General features: G+C 39.0%; 1 protein-coding gene across 2 annotated transcripts; it reads left to right on the top strand.

The window, feature by feature from the left end:
* Positions 1–244: 244 nt before the first annotated feature.
* Positions 245–13553, top strand: NUP35 (nucleoporin 35). 2 transcript variants are annotated; one of them, XM_069781939.1, is made up of 9 exons: positions 245–386; positions 1240–1410; positions 3351–3478; positions 5199–5259; positions 6075–6216; positions 6609–6678; positions 6769–6897; positions 8994–9149; positions 9519–13553. In XM_069781939.1, the coding sequence occupies exons 1-9, from the start codon at positions 368–370 to the stop codon at positions 9594–9596; spliced, it is 954 nt and encodes a 317-aa protein (XP_069638040.1). In that variant the 5' UTR covers positions 245–367; the 3' UTR covers positions 9597–13553. The 2 variants fall into 2 exon arrangements, with proteins under 2 accessions (XP_069638040.1, XP_069638041.1); XM_069781940.1 differs by lacking the exon at positions 245–386 and adding an exon at positions 613–634.
* Positions 13554–14013: the final 460 nt, after the last annotated feature.

The raw sequence follows: 14013 nt of genomic DNA, 5'->3' as shown, positions 1-14013 counted from the left end.
CCTGGTGAGTAAGCTTTCCCACTTCACCTCAGCTGCAGGTCCATGAATTCTTAGCCCATAGAAATAGTCCAGGACAAGCATTTGTAACGACAACTATGGTTCTTTAAGTCGTGTGTGTGTTAGGTAGGCGGTTCGGGGCAGAGGCCCGGCGGCCGCGCGCCTCTACGCTGAGGTAACACCTGCCCCACGGCGTGGGGGCGGGCCGCGCGAGGACGTCACCCTCCCCTCCCGGCCAGGGCCCCTCACAAGATGGCGGGAGGGCGGGTCGGAAGTGACGGCGTGAGGAAGTTCCGTCCCGTTTGAAAGGGCCCGGCGGAGCTGCTGGTGGCCTTTTCCCGCCGCCCGGGCCGAGGTGGCTGCCCTCGACATGGATCCGCAGCCCGCAGGTAAGCCGGGCCGCGGGGCCGCCCCCGCTCCCCCCTTCTCGGCGTCGTAGCCCCCTTCGGTTTTGCCGGGCGCCGCTTCGCCCCGCTTGCGCCGTTCCGTGCGGCGGTTGGGCGCGTGCGGGGCCGTTGGGCGGCTCGAGGCGCCTCAGAGGTCGCTGCTGTCCGGCTCTTCCCCTCCCAGCGCTGCCCGCGCTCCTCTGGGCTGCTGAGGGGATTGGGGCTGGGGCCGGTCCCTCGTTCCAGGCGGAGTACGCGTCGGGGGCAGTCCGGCCGCCGCCGGGCTCGAGTGGGTGATGGGAGATCGCGCCGGGATAAGTGCCTTCCTCTGCGGTTAAACCGAGCAGCCGCCGCGCTGGCGCTCCGTGATCGAAGATCCGTCCCTGAAGCACCCCGGAACCCCAGGGCGGCTCAGGGGTGTGGCGGGCCCGGCTGGGGCGGCAGGGCCGCGGAGAAGCCGCGATGTGGCTAGCGAGAGCCCGCGGTGCTCCGCCGAAGCACGTTCCCCTTGGCTGGGGCGCGGAACCGGCCGGCTGGGGAGGGGAATCTAGCCTTGGCTTGATTGCTTTTACGTAAGACGCGCCTTTAAAACAACCCCAAAACCGTGATTACCCTCAAAATCAGAAATCCGGGCATAAGCAAAGTAGTATGTTTTAAGAACGAAGTCTCAGCGTGGCAGCTCTTGTAATTGCAAAAACCGCAAGATTATGATAAACTTTGCTTATTTGGAAAAGAAATTATTAGAACCATCTTAGTCACTTCCTGCATATTGTTTTACGTTTCTTTAATAGAACCACTATTTAAGCAATGGAAAAGGCTTCTTCCATGTTGCTAAATTTTGTTTTCATTAACACAGGAGCAGAGCCAATGACTCTTGGCTCCCCAACATCTCCAAAACCAGGAGCTAGTGCTCAGTTTCTTCCTGGATTCTTGATGGGCGATTTACCTGCGCCAGTGACTCCGCAACCACGTGCTTTAAGCGGCCCTTCAGTTGGTGTAATGGAAATGAGGTCTCCACTACTTGCAGGTCAGAATTTGTTAAATGATGAAAAACTGACCTGAAAGTAAAGATTTGGTTTGTCTTATTGCTCTACATGGCTACTTGAATTCTTGTAGTTTTATAACTTTCTGAAAATGAACTCAACTCATTGAATAAACGGTGAGCTCAAATGTATTCAGTGGAGTTTAGCTAAATTGCTCAAAGTAGACTTAAGTTTAATAAAGGTTTTAACCATGCCAGTTTGGGTACCGGGAAAGGTTGCTTTTACAGGGCAAGTAATATGAACCTCTCCTAATGTAAAATCAGTTTATACGTCTCTTTACAAGTCAATTGCACATACAGCCATCAATGTTTTCTCTTTAAAACAGAGATGTCTGCTGGCAAGCTAAATGCAGCTTGTGCAAGCTGCTGATTTCTTTGCAATGAATTCTAATAAGTCACTTATAGATTGTCAGACTTCTATAAACTAAGAAATACTTCTTAACTAGTATCTAGCGGTTGTATTTACCATCTTAATGTCTGCTGTAATTGGGCTGGAGTAGTGACTTTCCTAGCTGTAAATGCTCATCTCTTTCCAACCACCTAACTGATTCGACTAGAAGAAGTCCTTACCTATGTTTCTAAGATGGTGGTATTATATGTCTCTTCTCTGAAAAGTGTGAGTGAGTAGTTAACAGCTTCATTGATTTATTTCATGTCATGGGTGATCTTGCCTTTTGTATTAAATCAGTTGGCTTAATGTAAATATCTGTTGGTGTTAGTGTGTTAGTAATTTTGAAGGAGAAATTGAGGATTAAAGTACTGCAAGATAATTGTAGATATTCTTTTCTTTCAATTTCAAGCAGAATTGGACTTGACGATCCTTATGGGTCCCTTCCAACTTGAGTTATTCTATGATTGGTGGTCTCTGTCTCCTGCTTCTTGCTCTTGTCTGTCCCCACCACGTACAAGCCTCTTAGGAAAATATTTATGAAATTGAAAATAGTCATGTGAATTTCACTTAATTGTTTTCAAAAGGGTTTATTACAGCCTCAGAGTATCAATTCTGGAAAAGGGATAACTAGTAAGATACTAACACAGGCCTCCCAAAATGAGTGGTAAAGTATATCACTTAAACTGAAAACCTTGATGGGAGAGTGCTTTATATAATAGACTGTAACAGTTCTTGGATGTGTTAAACAGTTCAGAGAGGAGTCTTGAAGCTCAGAATTTAGGATTGAAAAGTACTTTGGAAAAGCTTAATTTAAGTTGAACTGCTTCTCCCCATGCCCACCCCCCACCCCAGCTGGGGTAAACCCACACAAAGTGTTCAGAGATATGTCAAGGTCTTTCAGTGAATTTAATTCTCTGTTATACTGGAAGTCCCAAAGTTTACAAAATAGCAGAGAATCTGGCTTAACTTCATCCTGTCTAAATGCAAGCTAGTGCCTGCTCTCAAGAGCTTACATTTTTATTTAATATGAAATTACGTGGGAGGGAAGGGAATTTGGATGGTGGGAATGTGACAGCTTGTGCAATGTCTGTGAGCATTTTGGTATGGTTCTTTAGCGTGTAGAATGTCTCAAATCTTAAAAACCTTGCTTTTTCATCTCTGCTACAGGGAAGTTAGTCTCTGAAACAATTAAAATACATTACTAACCTGCCTTTAAAATAGGAAGATGTAGCTGTGCTCAGAACTTCATAAAAAAGAACAAGTTCCTGTCAGTAGTGAATATACTGGGATTATAAAAGGTCTAAAAGTTTTAGATGGTACTTGTGTAAGGAGGTAGTTTCTGACACATATGTGATATTCTTATATAGAACATTGAAACCTGAGCAGTTTGGTAGGCCAGATGGTTTTGCAAACCCCCAGTGAAACAATCAACATCTTTCATGGCTGAATTTATGGTTGAAATTCCAAGAACAAGTAGCAGTGGAGTAAAATTACAAGTTTTCTCATGCTTTTCATTTGTTTCTTTTAATTGCAGGAGGATCTCCCCCACAACCAGTAGTCCCTACACATAAAGATAAAAGCGGTGCTCCACCAGTTAGGAGCATATATGATGAATTATCTAGTCCAGGACTTGGATCAACGCCTCTAACCTCAAGACGACCAGTAAGTGGCTTAGGTACTGGCCTATTCTTAGCAGAAGATGTGAGCTAGTTTACTGCTTCAGTGAATTCTTTAACTCAGTTATATAAACTGTAGCAAAATGATTGGTGAGTCTTCAGATCATGCTGTTGCTTACTCTGGGTGTTTGGTGTGCCTGTGTAGTCTAAATGGGAGCTGCAGTCACGGAGCTATCTTCTGTTGTTACTGATTTTTGATACTGTAGAGGATGAAAAAGGCAAATCATGCCTCTGCTATGCTTTGTACATGACAGATGCAGACTTGTTGTGGCTTTTCACCTTGTTGTATTTATTGGGCTATTGATTGCCAGAAAAGTCCAAATACATGTTATCTTTTCTTTTAGTGGGCAATAGAGGCACTTACTGAAATAGAAGGAATTTTGTGCTGAGTACAATATAAAAATCAAAATTTGGGCAGAGAGGTGGGGTTAATTTTGAGAGTAACAGTAAAACTTCTAGAAGGTCATTCTAATAATAAAGTCCGCTACTTACCTCAAGTGAGCAGTCAAGCCTTAGTAGGTTCTTTTTCAGTGAACATGATCCTTTTGATGCAAGGAGAAGGCCTTTCACTGAATGAGCAGTCTTTTGAGTGTTGCCTCCTGAAAAGTTTATCCTGAAAGTTCAAGTTCTCTGTGAAGCACAGAATCCAATACTGTCTTAAAGGACTGGATATTTAAAAAACAAAACAAACAAAACCACCACCACCACCACCAACAAAGGCAGCTGTCAGAAGGCATGTTGCTAGGTCTACAGGTGCTGTAGTTTGTTTGATCTCGTATCTAAGAAATGCCATGATTCAGGCTAAAAATACACTAAAATTGTTTTGGATGTTGAAATCCTTCTATGTTAACAAGAAAATAACTACTAGCAGCTAAAACTTCAGGTATACTTTCCTTCAGTGCAGCTGCACTAAGTAGTTGAGAGGGAAAGCAAGTCTAGTGATGAGGAATACAAGTGAGGGTTATGCTTCCATGATTTCTAAGCCCTTTAGACTGTGAAAATCAGAGGCTGGTAACTTCTGATGCTGGCATCTTTTCCAGCAGGATGCACATGAACGTGTGAATTACTATACTACAGCAATAATGAGATGCCTATTTTGAAGAAGTTAAAACTGTAAGGTTGCTGAGGATGGATACCTAAAGCTACTTAGTTTCACAAAGCATGTGTGATTTGTGTTAGGTAACAGATTTTTCAGTTCCTCTTACCTAAAGCTCACCTTAAACCTAAATAAGCTTTCTTCTTGTATACTGGTAGCTTTTTTGTTAGATGACAAAAAATTGTACACGGACCCTGAATCCTGTTGCTTGTGGTGCTTCCCTTCTGTAGTTTGCTCTACACTCCCATACTATCTCTGATACTTGCATTTAAGCCTCTGATCAGGGAAGTTAACTGCGTTCTCTTCTAAGGCTTAGTAATCAGCTGGAAATTCCAGGATGTAATAGTTGAGGCATACTGGATGTCCTGGCTATCTGCTAGGTTGTGTGCTAGAATGTAAAAGCATTGTCAAATAACTTTTCATTAATAACTTTTAATAATCTTGTATTAAATATACATGTAAATGTCAGTTCTTACTCTTAAAAGTTAGGAGTAACTTAAGGCAACAGTTAATATTCTTGCCTGATGCTTAAGTTACCTGAAAATGATCTCTTCTGATATGTGGAATGTACCTCTAAGAATGATTTGTTACTTTCTGTATTTTAATACAGGCCAGCTTTTCTCTAACACAGAGCCCATTGGTTGGAACTATGCCATCAACTCCTGGAACAGGTAGATGTCCTGTGAAAATACATAATCTACTTCCTTACTGCTTTCCTTAATACTCAAATCATAGAATCACTTAGATTGGAAAAGACCTTCAAGACCAAGTCCAACCATCAACCACACCCACTAAACCATGTTCTGAAGTGCCTTGTTGACGCGCTTTTTGAATACCTCCAGGGATCGTGACTCAACCACTTCCCTGGGCAGCCTGTTCCAATACCTGACAACCCTTTCAGTAAAGAAATTTTTCCTAATATCCAAAGATATCACTGTTCAAGCTACATCAACTCCTTGCTAATTTGTGAAGGAGTTGCATCTTCTATTTACTAGCTTTTCAAAAGGGATGCAGATGTGAATAGGAAATACTTTTCCACTCTGACTGAATTTCAGCCAACTTTACTTTTTCCTTATTCAAAATTTGTTGTTGAACTGAGCACAGAGGTGGTTGTACTTGAGTGAAGCAGCTGAGATTGATGGGTCACCTTCCATCTTCATAAGGTTTCCTATCTTGTGTATGAACCTGTGGCTTCTTGCTAAGCTTAATTCTGCTGTCTTGTTCCTATTTGGCTTCTGTATTAAGCTGCTGGCATTCAGAGGTCAAAGAGGAAGCTAGGTTGCTAGCCATAAAACTTACTAGCATGCTTGCAGACGTGAAGTTTAGATTGACTTACTGTTTGTCTGTGTCTGCAAATAAATCTCCCATCAAACTCTTCCATATACAAGTGAATGCTTGATACTGAATTTATTCTTTTACTATAGGCTCTTAAGCTTATCTGTCTTGCAAAAGTAATTTGTTAAGCAATGCCATTTCAATTTAACAGCTTCGAGTATGTTCAGTCCTGCAAGTATTGGGCAGCCTAGGAAGACTACTCTATCTCCTGCTCAGCTAGATCCTTTTTATACTCAGGGTGATTCCCTGACTTCAGAAGATCAACTTGATGACACATGGGTAACAGTATTTGGGTAAGTTGATTTCCAAAGTATTAGAAAAATCAGGGGTGAAGTCTTTGCTTCATATGGAAAGAAGTACTTGGACATTGCTGTTGTCTGGCATTCCTAGGTTCTGCAGGAAATACAACTGTGGTTAAAGCCAGCAAATGCATATATTTTCGTGAAGCACCTTAACTTAAGCTACATGTTAATTTTTTTCAAGTGGGAAAGGCAGCTTTCTACCTTTGAGGTGTGTGGTGAAGTAAAAATGCCTAGAAGATAATATTCCCCAAGTCACTGCTTCTAAAATGGCATTAACACACTGGTCTCTTGGATTTCTAAAAACCCTTCATCTGGTTGTATTTTAGCACCAGAATTCTTCAACTACTTGTTATAATTTTGGGGGTATTTTTTCTGTCTTTCAGATATCCTCAAGCATCAGCTTCATATATTCTTCTACAGTTTGCTCAGTATGGAAACATATTAAAGCATGTGGTATGTCTTAGTTTGAGACTTATTTCTGAAAACATTCTGGCTCATTCTTTAAAAGGCTAAATTTCACAATTTTCATTTAATCTCATATAGATGTCCAACACAGGAAACTGGATGCATATTCGATACCAGTCTAAGCTTCAAGCCCGGAAAGCCTTAAGCAAAGATGGAAGAATTTTTGGTGAATCTATCATGATTGGTGTCAAGCCATGTATAGATAAAGTAAGTTAACAGCTGCTTTTATTTAAATATAAGGCACACTGCTTTTGGGCTTCCTCTTTATATTCAATGACCTCTTTAATTTTTTTCTTTATGAATTGCAAAGCATAGGTAGTTTGGTTATATAGGTATAGTCTATTATATCTTACCTGAGTTTTTCTTAAGTATTTGACAAGATTTCCTGCTGAGAAGGATCATTATGGGAAATCTCTGCACTCCTTGGAAGTTACAATGCACAGAATTATATTGCTGTACAAGATATGAATTGAAACCATAACATAAGAGCCAATTGAGATAAAAGAGCTTCTCAGACTGGAATTTGTGGTACTTTGTGGGGCTGTAGTAGGTATGTGATGGCAGATTAAGACTGTTATTGCTCCTAATTGTCCCTCTTTTTTTATGTGACTATTTATCTGATTCTGGGTTTTCAGTTTATCTTAGTACATCAGACTGAAAATTTGTTAGCAAGACAGTCCTGATCCTATTCTCCCATGTGCCCCCACAAAACCATGTCCCTTTATTGTAAGTAGTGGTTGGGGTAGGCATGGCTGTATTTCAGTCTAATTTTATCATGCGCTGCTGGTTTTTAGGCATTGATAATGTCCTGACCATTAACTCTTGCAGTACTTTGCATTGGGTACTGTACATTAGCTTAAGCAAATGACAGGCATTCTTTTATAGTTCACAGATTATTTTTTTGGTCTCGTCTAAGGATAAGATTTTTTTTTTTGGTCTCCTCTAAGGATAAGTGATGCTAAAGAGTAATGTAAGCTTTCAAATGTAAACCCTTCTGAGAAGGCAGCCCTAGAAATTGAGCTTGCAATTACTTCATTTTTTATCAGTTTGAAACATTTCTTATGCTGGTTAAAATTCAGAAACAAATGTACTTCAGTGCCCCTTTCCTCTGTGGGCTTCTGATGGTAGGGCTTCCAGACTCTTCTTACCTTATTTACTGTTTTGGTGTCCAGTTTGTATCAATGACTTGCCTATAAGCTGAAACTCTAGAAGTAATGATCCAAGACATTTAATTGTCAGGCATCTGATCTTTGTTGCTTTTGAATTCTCATTATGTCTTTTGTGGATAGTGTCCACTTTCAAATATCACAAATAAACCCATAACATTAATCTGTAGAACTGGAGGCAAAAGATTTCTGGACACTAGTCCATTGAGGGTTTGGCATTAGGCTGTAAAACTCTTCCTTGCAATTGAAAACTAGATATGATGAATTTGACATCAGTGCTTAGGCTTCTGATTGAAAAGTAGCAGTTAGTTCCATGGGTTCCCCTTGTGCTGAGTGGAGTCAGCTGCTACCCACACTGGACACCAATCCTATCCTGTATTTTGGATAGCTGTTTCCTGACGGATGCCCTTCTGAATTTCTGCTGTCCTTAGGCTGGTTGAATGTTGTGCTCCACTGAGTCTAAATGCAGCAAATTTGGTCTCCCCAGGCTGGTTGTCATTTCCCACATTGTTTTCTCTGGGTTCTCGTGGAACTCGTGGTTCCTACCAAGTCACTTGCTGCCTCTTCCATTCTACATGCGTTCTTTTCTAAACATGAGCTTACAAAATCGAGCCTTCTGACTCCTTTTCTAGCATTTCGTAAGGGGACTGAGTGAAACTCCTTGGCAAATTGAATCTGAGCAAAAAGCTGCAAGTTTATGGTAAAGGCTTGGAGACTGTCCTATATGGATCAGGTAAAATATTTTAGAAGTATTTAGAGAGAGGATTTTACACTACTTAGTTCAATTGGGCCTGAAAAAAGTTAGTACTTGAAGTTTGTTGCAAGTCTTACAGTTTATTTTCTCTATACTGTTTCAAACTTGGCTGACATTTAGTACGTACAGTGAACAGATTACAAGCTTCCACTACTTTGCGATGGCATAACCCAACATACAAATGAATGCAGTGAGGAAAACGCTTGGTGGTGGTGTGTACTTGTGTGCTCTGTACTGACAGGCAATTTACCTGTGGTCTTTGCTAGCTTTGAGATGTGAACATATTTTATCAAACTCTTCTAGATAATAGATAATTACAGATAATAAAGGTTGAACTACTGCTTTTAAGTATTTGTTTACATTATATTAACCATCTTTTTAAGAGTGTGATGGAAAATTTTGAACGGAGCTCTACATCCTCAATTTCTTCAGTTTTCACTCCACCTACAAAAGGTGTCAGCACACCAGTACAACCTGCAAAGATTTCTACAATGAGACCTCTTGCAACAGCATATAAGGCTTCCACTAGTGACTATCAGGTATTTTAAAGGAAACATAAGTATATGCTTTTTAATGCTATCTCACTTTAGTTATATGAGACTGTACACACATTAACTTCAATGTGACCCTTGCCTTTATCTCCTCCTGTCATTTCTTTAAAGATGTGGTTCAAGTACAAACTCAGTCTGTTTAGTCCCCAAAATAATAATAAAAAATAATAAATTTATGACTTGTCACTTTTCCAGAGGTTAAGGGCTTGTTTTGAAAATCTTTCAAACGTATTTTGTCAAAATACAGTAGTGCTTAGGAAAAGAAAAGAAAAAAAACCTGGTTAGTATAAAACGAATTAACTTTGTGTTGACTGATTCTCTTTATTTTCTTTCTTCCTCTTTCCTCCCACCTTCTAGGTGGTTTCTGACAGACAAACTCCTAGGAAAGACGAAAGTATTGTATCTAAAGCAATGGAATATGTGTTCGGCTGGTAATACTCAAGAAGAAGCAACACACTAAGTTGTTCAGGGTTTGAAATATGCTACTGGCATCTGTGGTTAGTTGTGTAACTACTGGTGGCAGTATTTTAACTTACATCTCACCTGTTATGCCTTCAGTTAATTCAGCAGATATGTAGCTTGCACTTTAAATGATGGCAATGTACACACGGTTTTAAAAACTGAGTAAGTGTAAATATAAGTGCTTTTTTTCCCATTTGTGCTCTGATTGCATGATTGTAGAAAAAATATAAGCACTGACTTTTCTTCTGTAATTACTTTCTGTGAATTACTTCCCAATAAGTTGGAAATGTTTTAAATGGCAGCTTTATTTACTGATGCCTTTAATTTTATTGTTGGGTTTTTTTTCTGGAAAGATGATGGGCTACTTGCAGGAAGAACACTATGCACAGCTGGCTCCCAGAGACAGGGACTTTTCTTAGTATATGTGATTTTAATTTTTTTATTAGGATTCATTGCTGTTTTATAATTATCTCTGGCATCGTGTTCTAAATGTCATAACAACCTTTTAACTCTTTGTTTTAATAATAAAGCTAAATAAAGTTAAGTTTTTCATAGGTTGTTTTTTAAACAAGTATGAGTTCTGTTAGGAAAAACTATTCACAGTACTGTTGATTAAGTGTGATGCTGCCTGATGTTTATTAAAGTGTTATCAGCAGAGTAGATGCTGCTGATCTTTGCTGAAGTAGTACCAACCAGCGTTAAAACTAACTAATGTTTAAATGTTGTCTCCATGGGTATTTTGTAGCAGTGTGTACTTAACAGGTAGCAAACTAGTATTCTAAGCTATAAAATGTTGAGTTGAAGTAGCTGAATAGAAAAATGCAATGTGTCAGTGGCCAGAGCTGCTTTCATTTCAAGACTCGTCTAAGAGATTTTGTCTAAGGTATTGGCTGAATGATGATTTTTTTTTTTTTAATTGAACTTGCCCCTGCCTTGAAGTTTTCTTTTGGAGGTGAGCCTCTCAGGTAATCATGTGTGTCATGTAAGCTCATAGTCTTTGAGATAAAGGTCTCTTTCACCTGGGGAGAGAGCAATTTTTGGGGGAAATTACGTGCAACTATTATTTTTTTTTTTATTTTGTGGCTGTGTTAGTGTGGGTCAACATCAGCATTTTAGTTTGGGTCAACAGTGTGTTGGTCAGGTGAATATCCAGTCATTCCATTTCCGTGCTTTGCTTCACACTGCAGTGTGGTCTCAAAGTTCTTCAGCTGCACTTCTCTGATGAAATTAGATTGAAAGATTAGTCCAGGACCATGCCTTATGTCCCTCAGATGCTAATGGGGATCCAGTTTACAGGGTTAAGCTAGAGGTAGTCCTGAGTAAAATCCCCAAAGCACTTAGTGAGAAGTCAGGTTTCTACCTCAAGGTACTTTGTGCTTCATTGTATGCTTTAGAATTAACCTACATGCAGGCAGATTCAGAGATTTTTGAGATGCATTTTACTGTATTTGCTGGCTGATGCTTTTGGAATATTGGTTGCTACTCATCCATTTGCTTTTGATCAGAGGGAGCTGCTCAAACCTAATTAATATCTGAATGTGTTTTCTCAGAATACATCTGGCTTTTTCTTGGTGAAAAAAATTTGTCATGCAGATGACTTCAGAAAGAAAATACATAGTTCAGCTAAATTTTTGTTTTGCTAGTTGCTTTGCAAATACACTTTTGGTGCACTTCAGACTTGTAATGATGTGTATAGGATTTAGTTTAGTGAAGTGATGAAGAATAAGATAAAACTCGGATCAAGTAAGTCTGAAGCTAAATACAGAAGTTGGAGCCAAAGTCAGTAGTTTGGCTTACCTGTTTTACCAATAAGTACCAGATTTAAAACTCTGCTAAGTTGTGTTTTTTTTCCCAGTTGTTTACCTTAGTCTCTTGTTTCTCATAGCTTTAGGAATGATTTTACTAATAGGTCATTGCAGCTTCCTTAGAGTAAAAGCACTTGGGAGCAGCAGATGTTGTTTACTTTGGTCTGAATGTAGTAAATAGGAGAAGAAATCTTGGAACACGTAAATCTGTGTACTTCTGGACAGTGTAATTAAGAAATTATTTTTATATGGCTTTGCTGGTAAAGACTGCTGGTAAGACTTACTATGTTGTCTTAGTGTTGAGTGCTAGTTAAACCCTGGTATCAATGGTTTGGGCTTACAAAATACAAGAACATTACAGTCCCATGCTGCACAAACCACTGCACAGCTTTGTTGCAATGTGTTCCTGATAATACCATTCTTAATTATATAAGTGTACAGGGGCCATGTGTGAAAGGGTAGAGGATATTGAGCAGTACATGCGTGAAGAATCTCTGAAACACTTGGAAGGTCTTCAAGTAAACCTTTTCAAGGCTAGCGACTGTTGTTAGGTAGCATTGCATTTAAAAATCCAATTCTTTCCATTCGTTAACTATGTACCTGCTGCTTTGCAATAAGGAAGGATTCTTCTTCAGCTGTGGTTAGATATGATTTACATTAAAACCAAAGTTATGGACTTCAGCTAGTGGTGTGTAACATATTAATGAAACTCAGTTCTGGTTTCAGTTGTACAGAGTTTCTTGTAAGACTGCGGACTACATTTTTCATAGGATTATGGCTTTAGTTTAAAATAAAACTCATCAATACTTATTTTCTGTTGTCTGCCTCCATCACAAGCATGTTACTCAGGGATCCAGTTCACTTCTCTTAGTATATAGAGCTGCACAGTTTTAAATTCTAGAAGGACTTGTTGTATTGTTTCAATGGTAATTTCACTACAATTTTAACTTCTTTTTTGGTAAAGACTTTTATAACTTGGAGACAGTGTTTATTTTTGTCCTCTGTTTTCCCTCCAGCCCCTCCTCAATTTAGCTTTCTAGTAACTTTCAAAGTGAGTGATATTTATTTGGGTAATCCATGTATATTTATGTACCAGAAAATGAAGGTCAAATCTTAGAGTATGTCGTGTCTGCCTCTTATTTCAAGTTGTAGGCATCTACCGCCACCCTGTGGCTGTTCTTCAGAACTTTAATGAGAGGTTTAACTAATACTGAATGGAATATGGTATCTTAATTATGCTTTCATTAGTGCATAAACAATACTGTGAGAAAGTAGCAGTGCTCAAATGTCTCTTAGATGAACTGTTTTTGTAATAAAAGAAGAAAGGACAAAGATGAGTTTATTAAATATCTTAATTTGGGAGTAATTCAGATTTCTAAATGTTGCTTCAATGAAATGGTTCTTAAACTTTATTTAAAATCTTACCAGTATTCACTCATCTCCATTTTGAGATGAATAAATTGACCAAATGTTATTTTAGCAGAATATACCACAATATCCATTTTGTATGAACATAATTGCCTTTTTTCTGATAGGCTGAGTACTTGTCTAAAAATACAAGGCTTGCATCAGTTTTCTTTAATTTGACTGTAGATGACTACACCATGGATGAGTCTGCAAAAATGTACTGCTTAAATATGTTTAGAAGTCGTAAGCTGTTCTGTTGTTGAGTGAAAACAAAACAAACTGGCTGACAACCAACTTGGAATCAGGAGTTGGTTTACTGAATTTCAGACTGCAGGTGAGAAGGCTCTGGAATAAATATTCTAGATCTCTAGTAAAAACATCAGTCCTTGGGCAACTTCATGGCTTTGTGGTAATGCCTTTTTTTAACTGTTTGGACAAGAGTAAAAGGTGTTCTTTTGATGTGGTGTGTCTCTCTAAGTATCAAAATGCAAACAGTACTGACTGTCAAACTTCTGTTAGTCTTTATAAATTAGAGTTCAGCTGGTGAAGTTACCTTTAAAAATGAATGCATAATTAATAACTTCGTAAAATGTGTTTGGCCTTCTATTAAAGAATCCTTTGACTCAAGTACGTTTTTGTGTAATGCATATTAACTGTGCTTCTATCAACAAAGTAATATTTTCCACTTTTCTGCGAGTAAAACTCATGTTTAAATCAAGAGCATGTCTGAGAAGCTGTAAATTCTTATGGTCTATATAATGTCATCAAATACCTTGATTCTTCTTCAAGTTCTTCAGTCTTGTAAGTGAGCTTTCAGCTTAAATATTTTATTGCTGATGTAAGCAGATGCAGTTAAAGTGACCCCAAAATTCTGGTCTGTGTAGATGAAGTGCTGGTTTTTGTTCATTACAGTCCTTTTGTGTGTGAAGTTGGAGACTTTTCTGATTAGAAGCAGTATGAAAGTAAGGAATTGCTCTGAACAGTCATTGTTTTATTTTGCTCAATTGTTTATCACATCAGATTTTGGTATAGTTCACTGCAGAAATCGGTTTACGAACATCTCTTTCATTGTAGGGGTTAACAGAATTTTCAATATGAAAAATACAGAACTTTTTTGGTGATTTTTTTTTTTCCTTTCTATTGTGTATGTCAGCCACCTAATTAGCATCTTGTTTAGC

The sequence above is a fragment of the Haliaeetus albicilla genome, chromosome 4 (genome assembly GCF_947461875.1).
Source record: "Haliaeetus albicilla chromosome 4, bHalAlb1.1, whole genome shotgun sequence".
Taxonomy (NCBI): domain Eukaryota; kingdom Metazoa; phylum Chordata; class Aves; order Accipitriformes; family Accipitridae; genus Haliaeetus; species Haliaeetus albicilla.
Note: the sequence above shows the minus strand (reverse complement) of the source record. Positions and strands in the feature narration are given on the sequence as shown.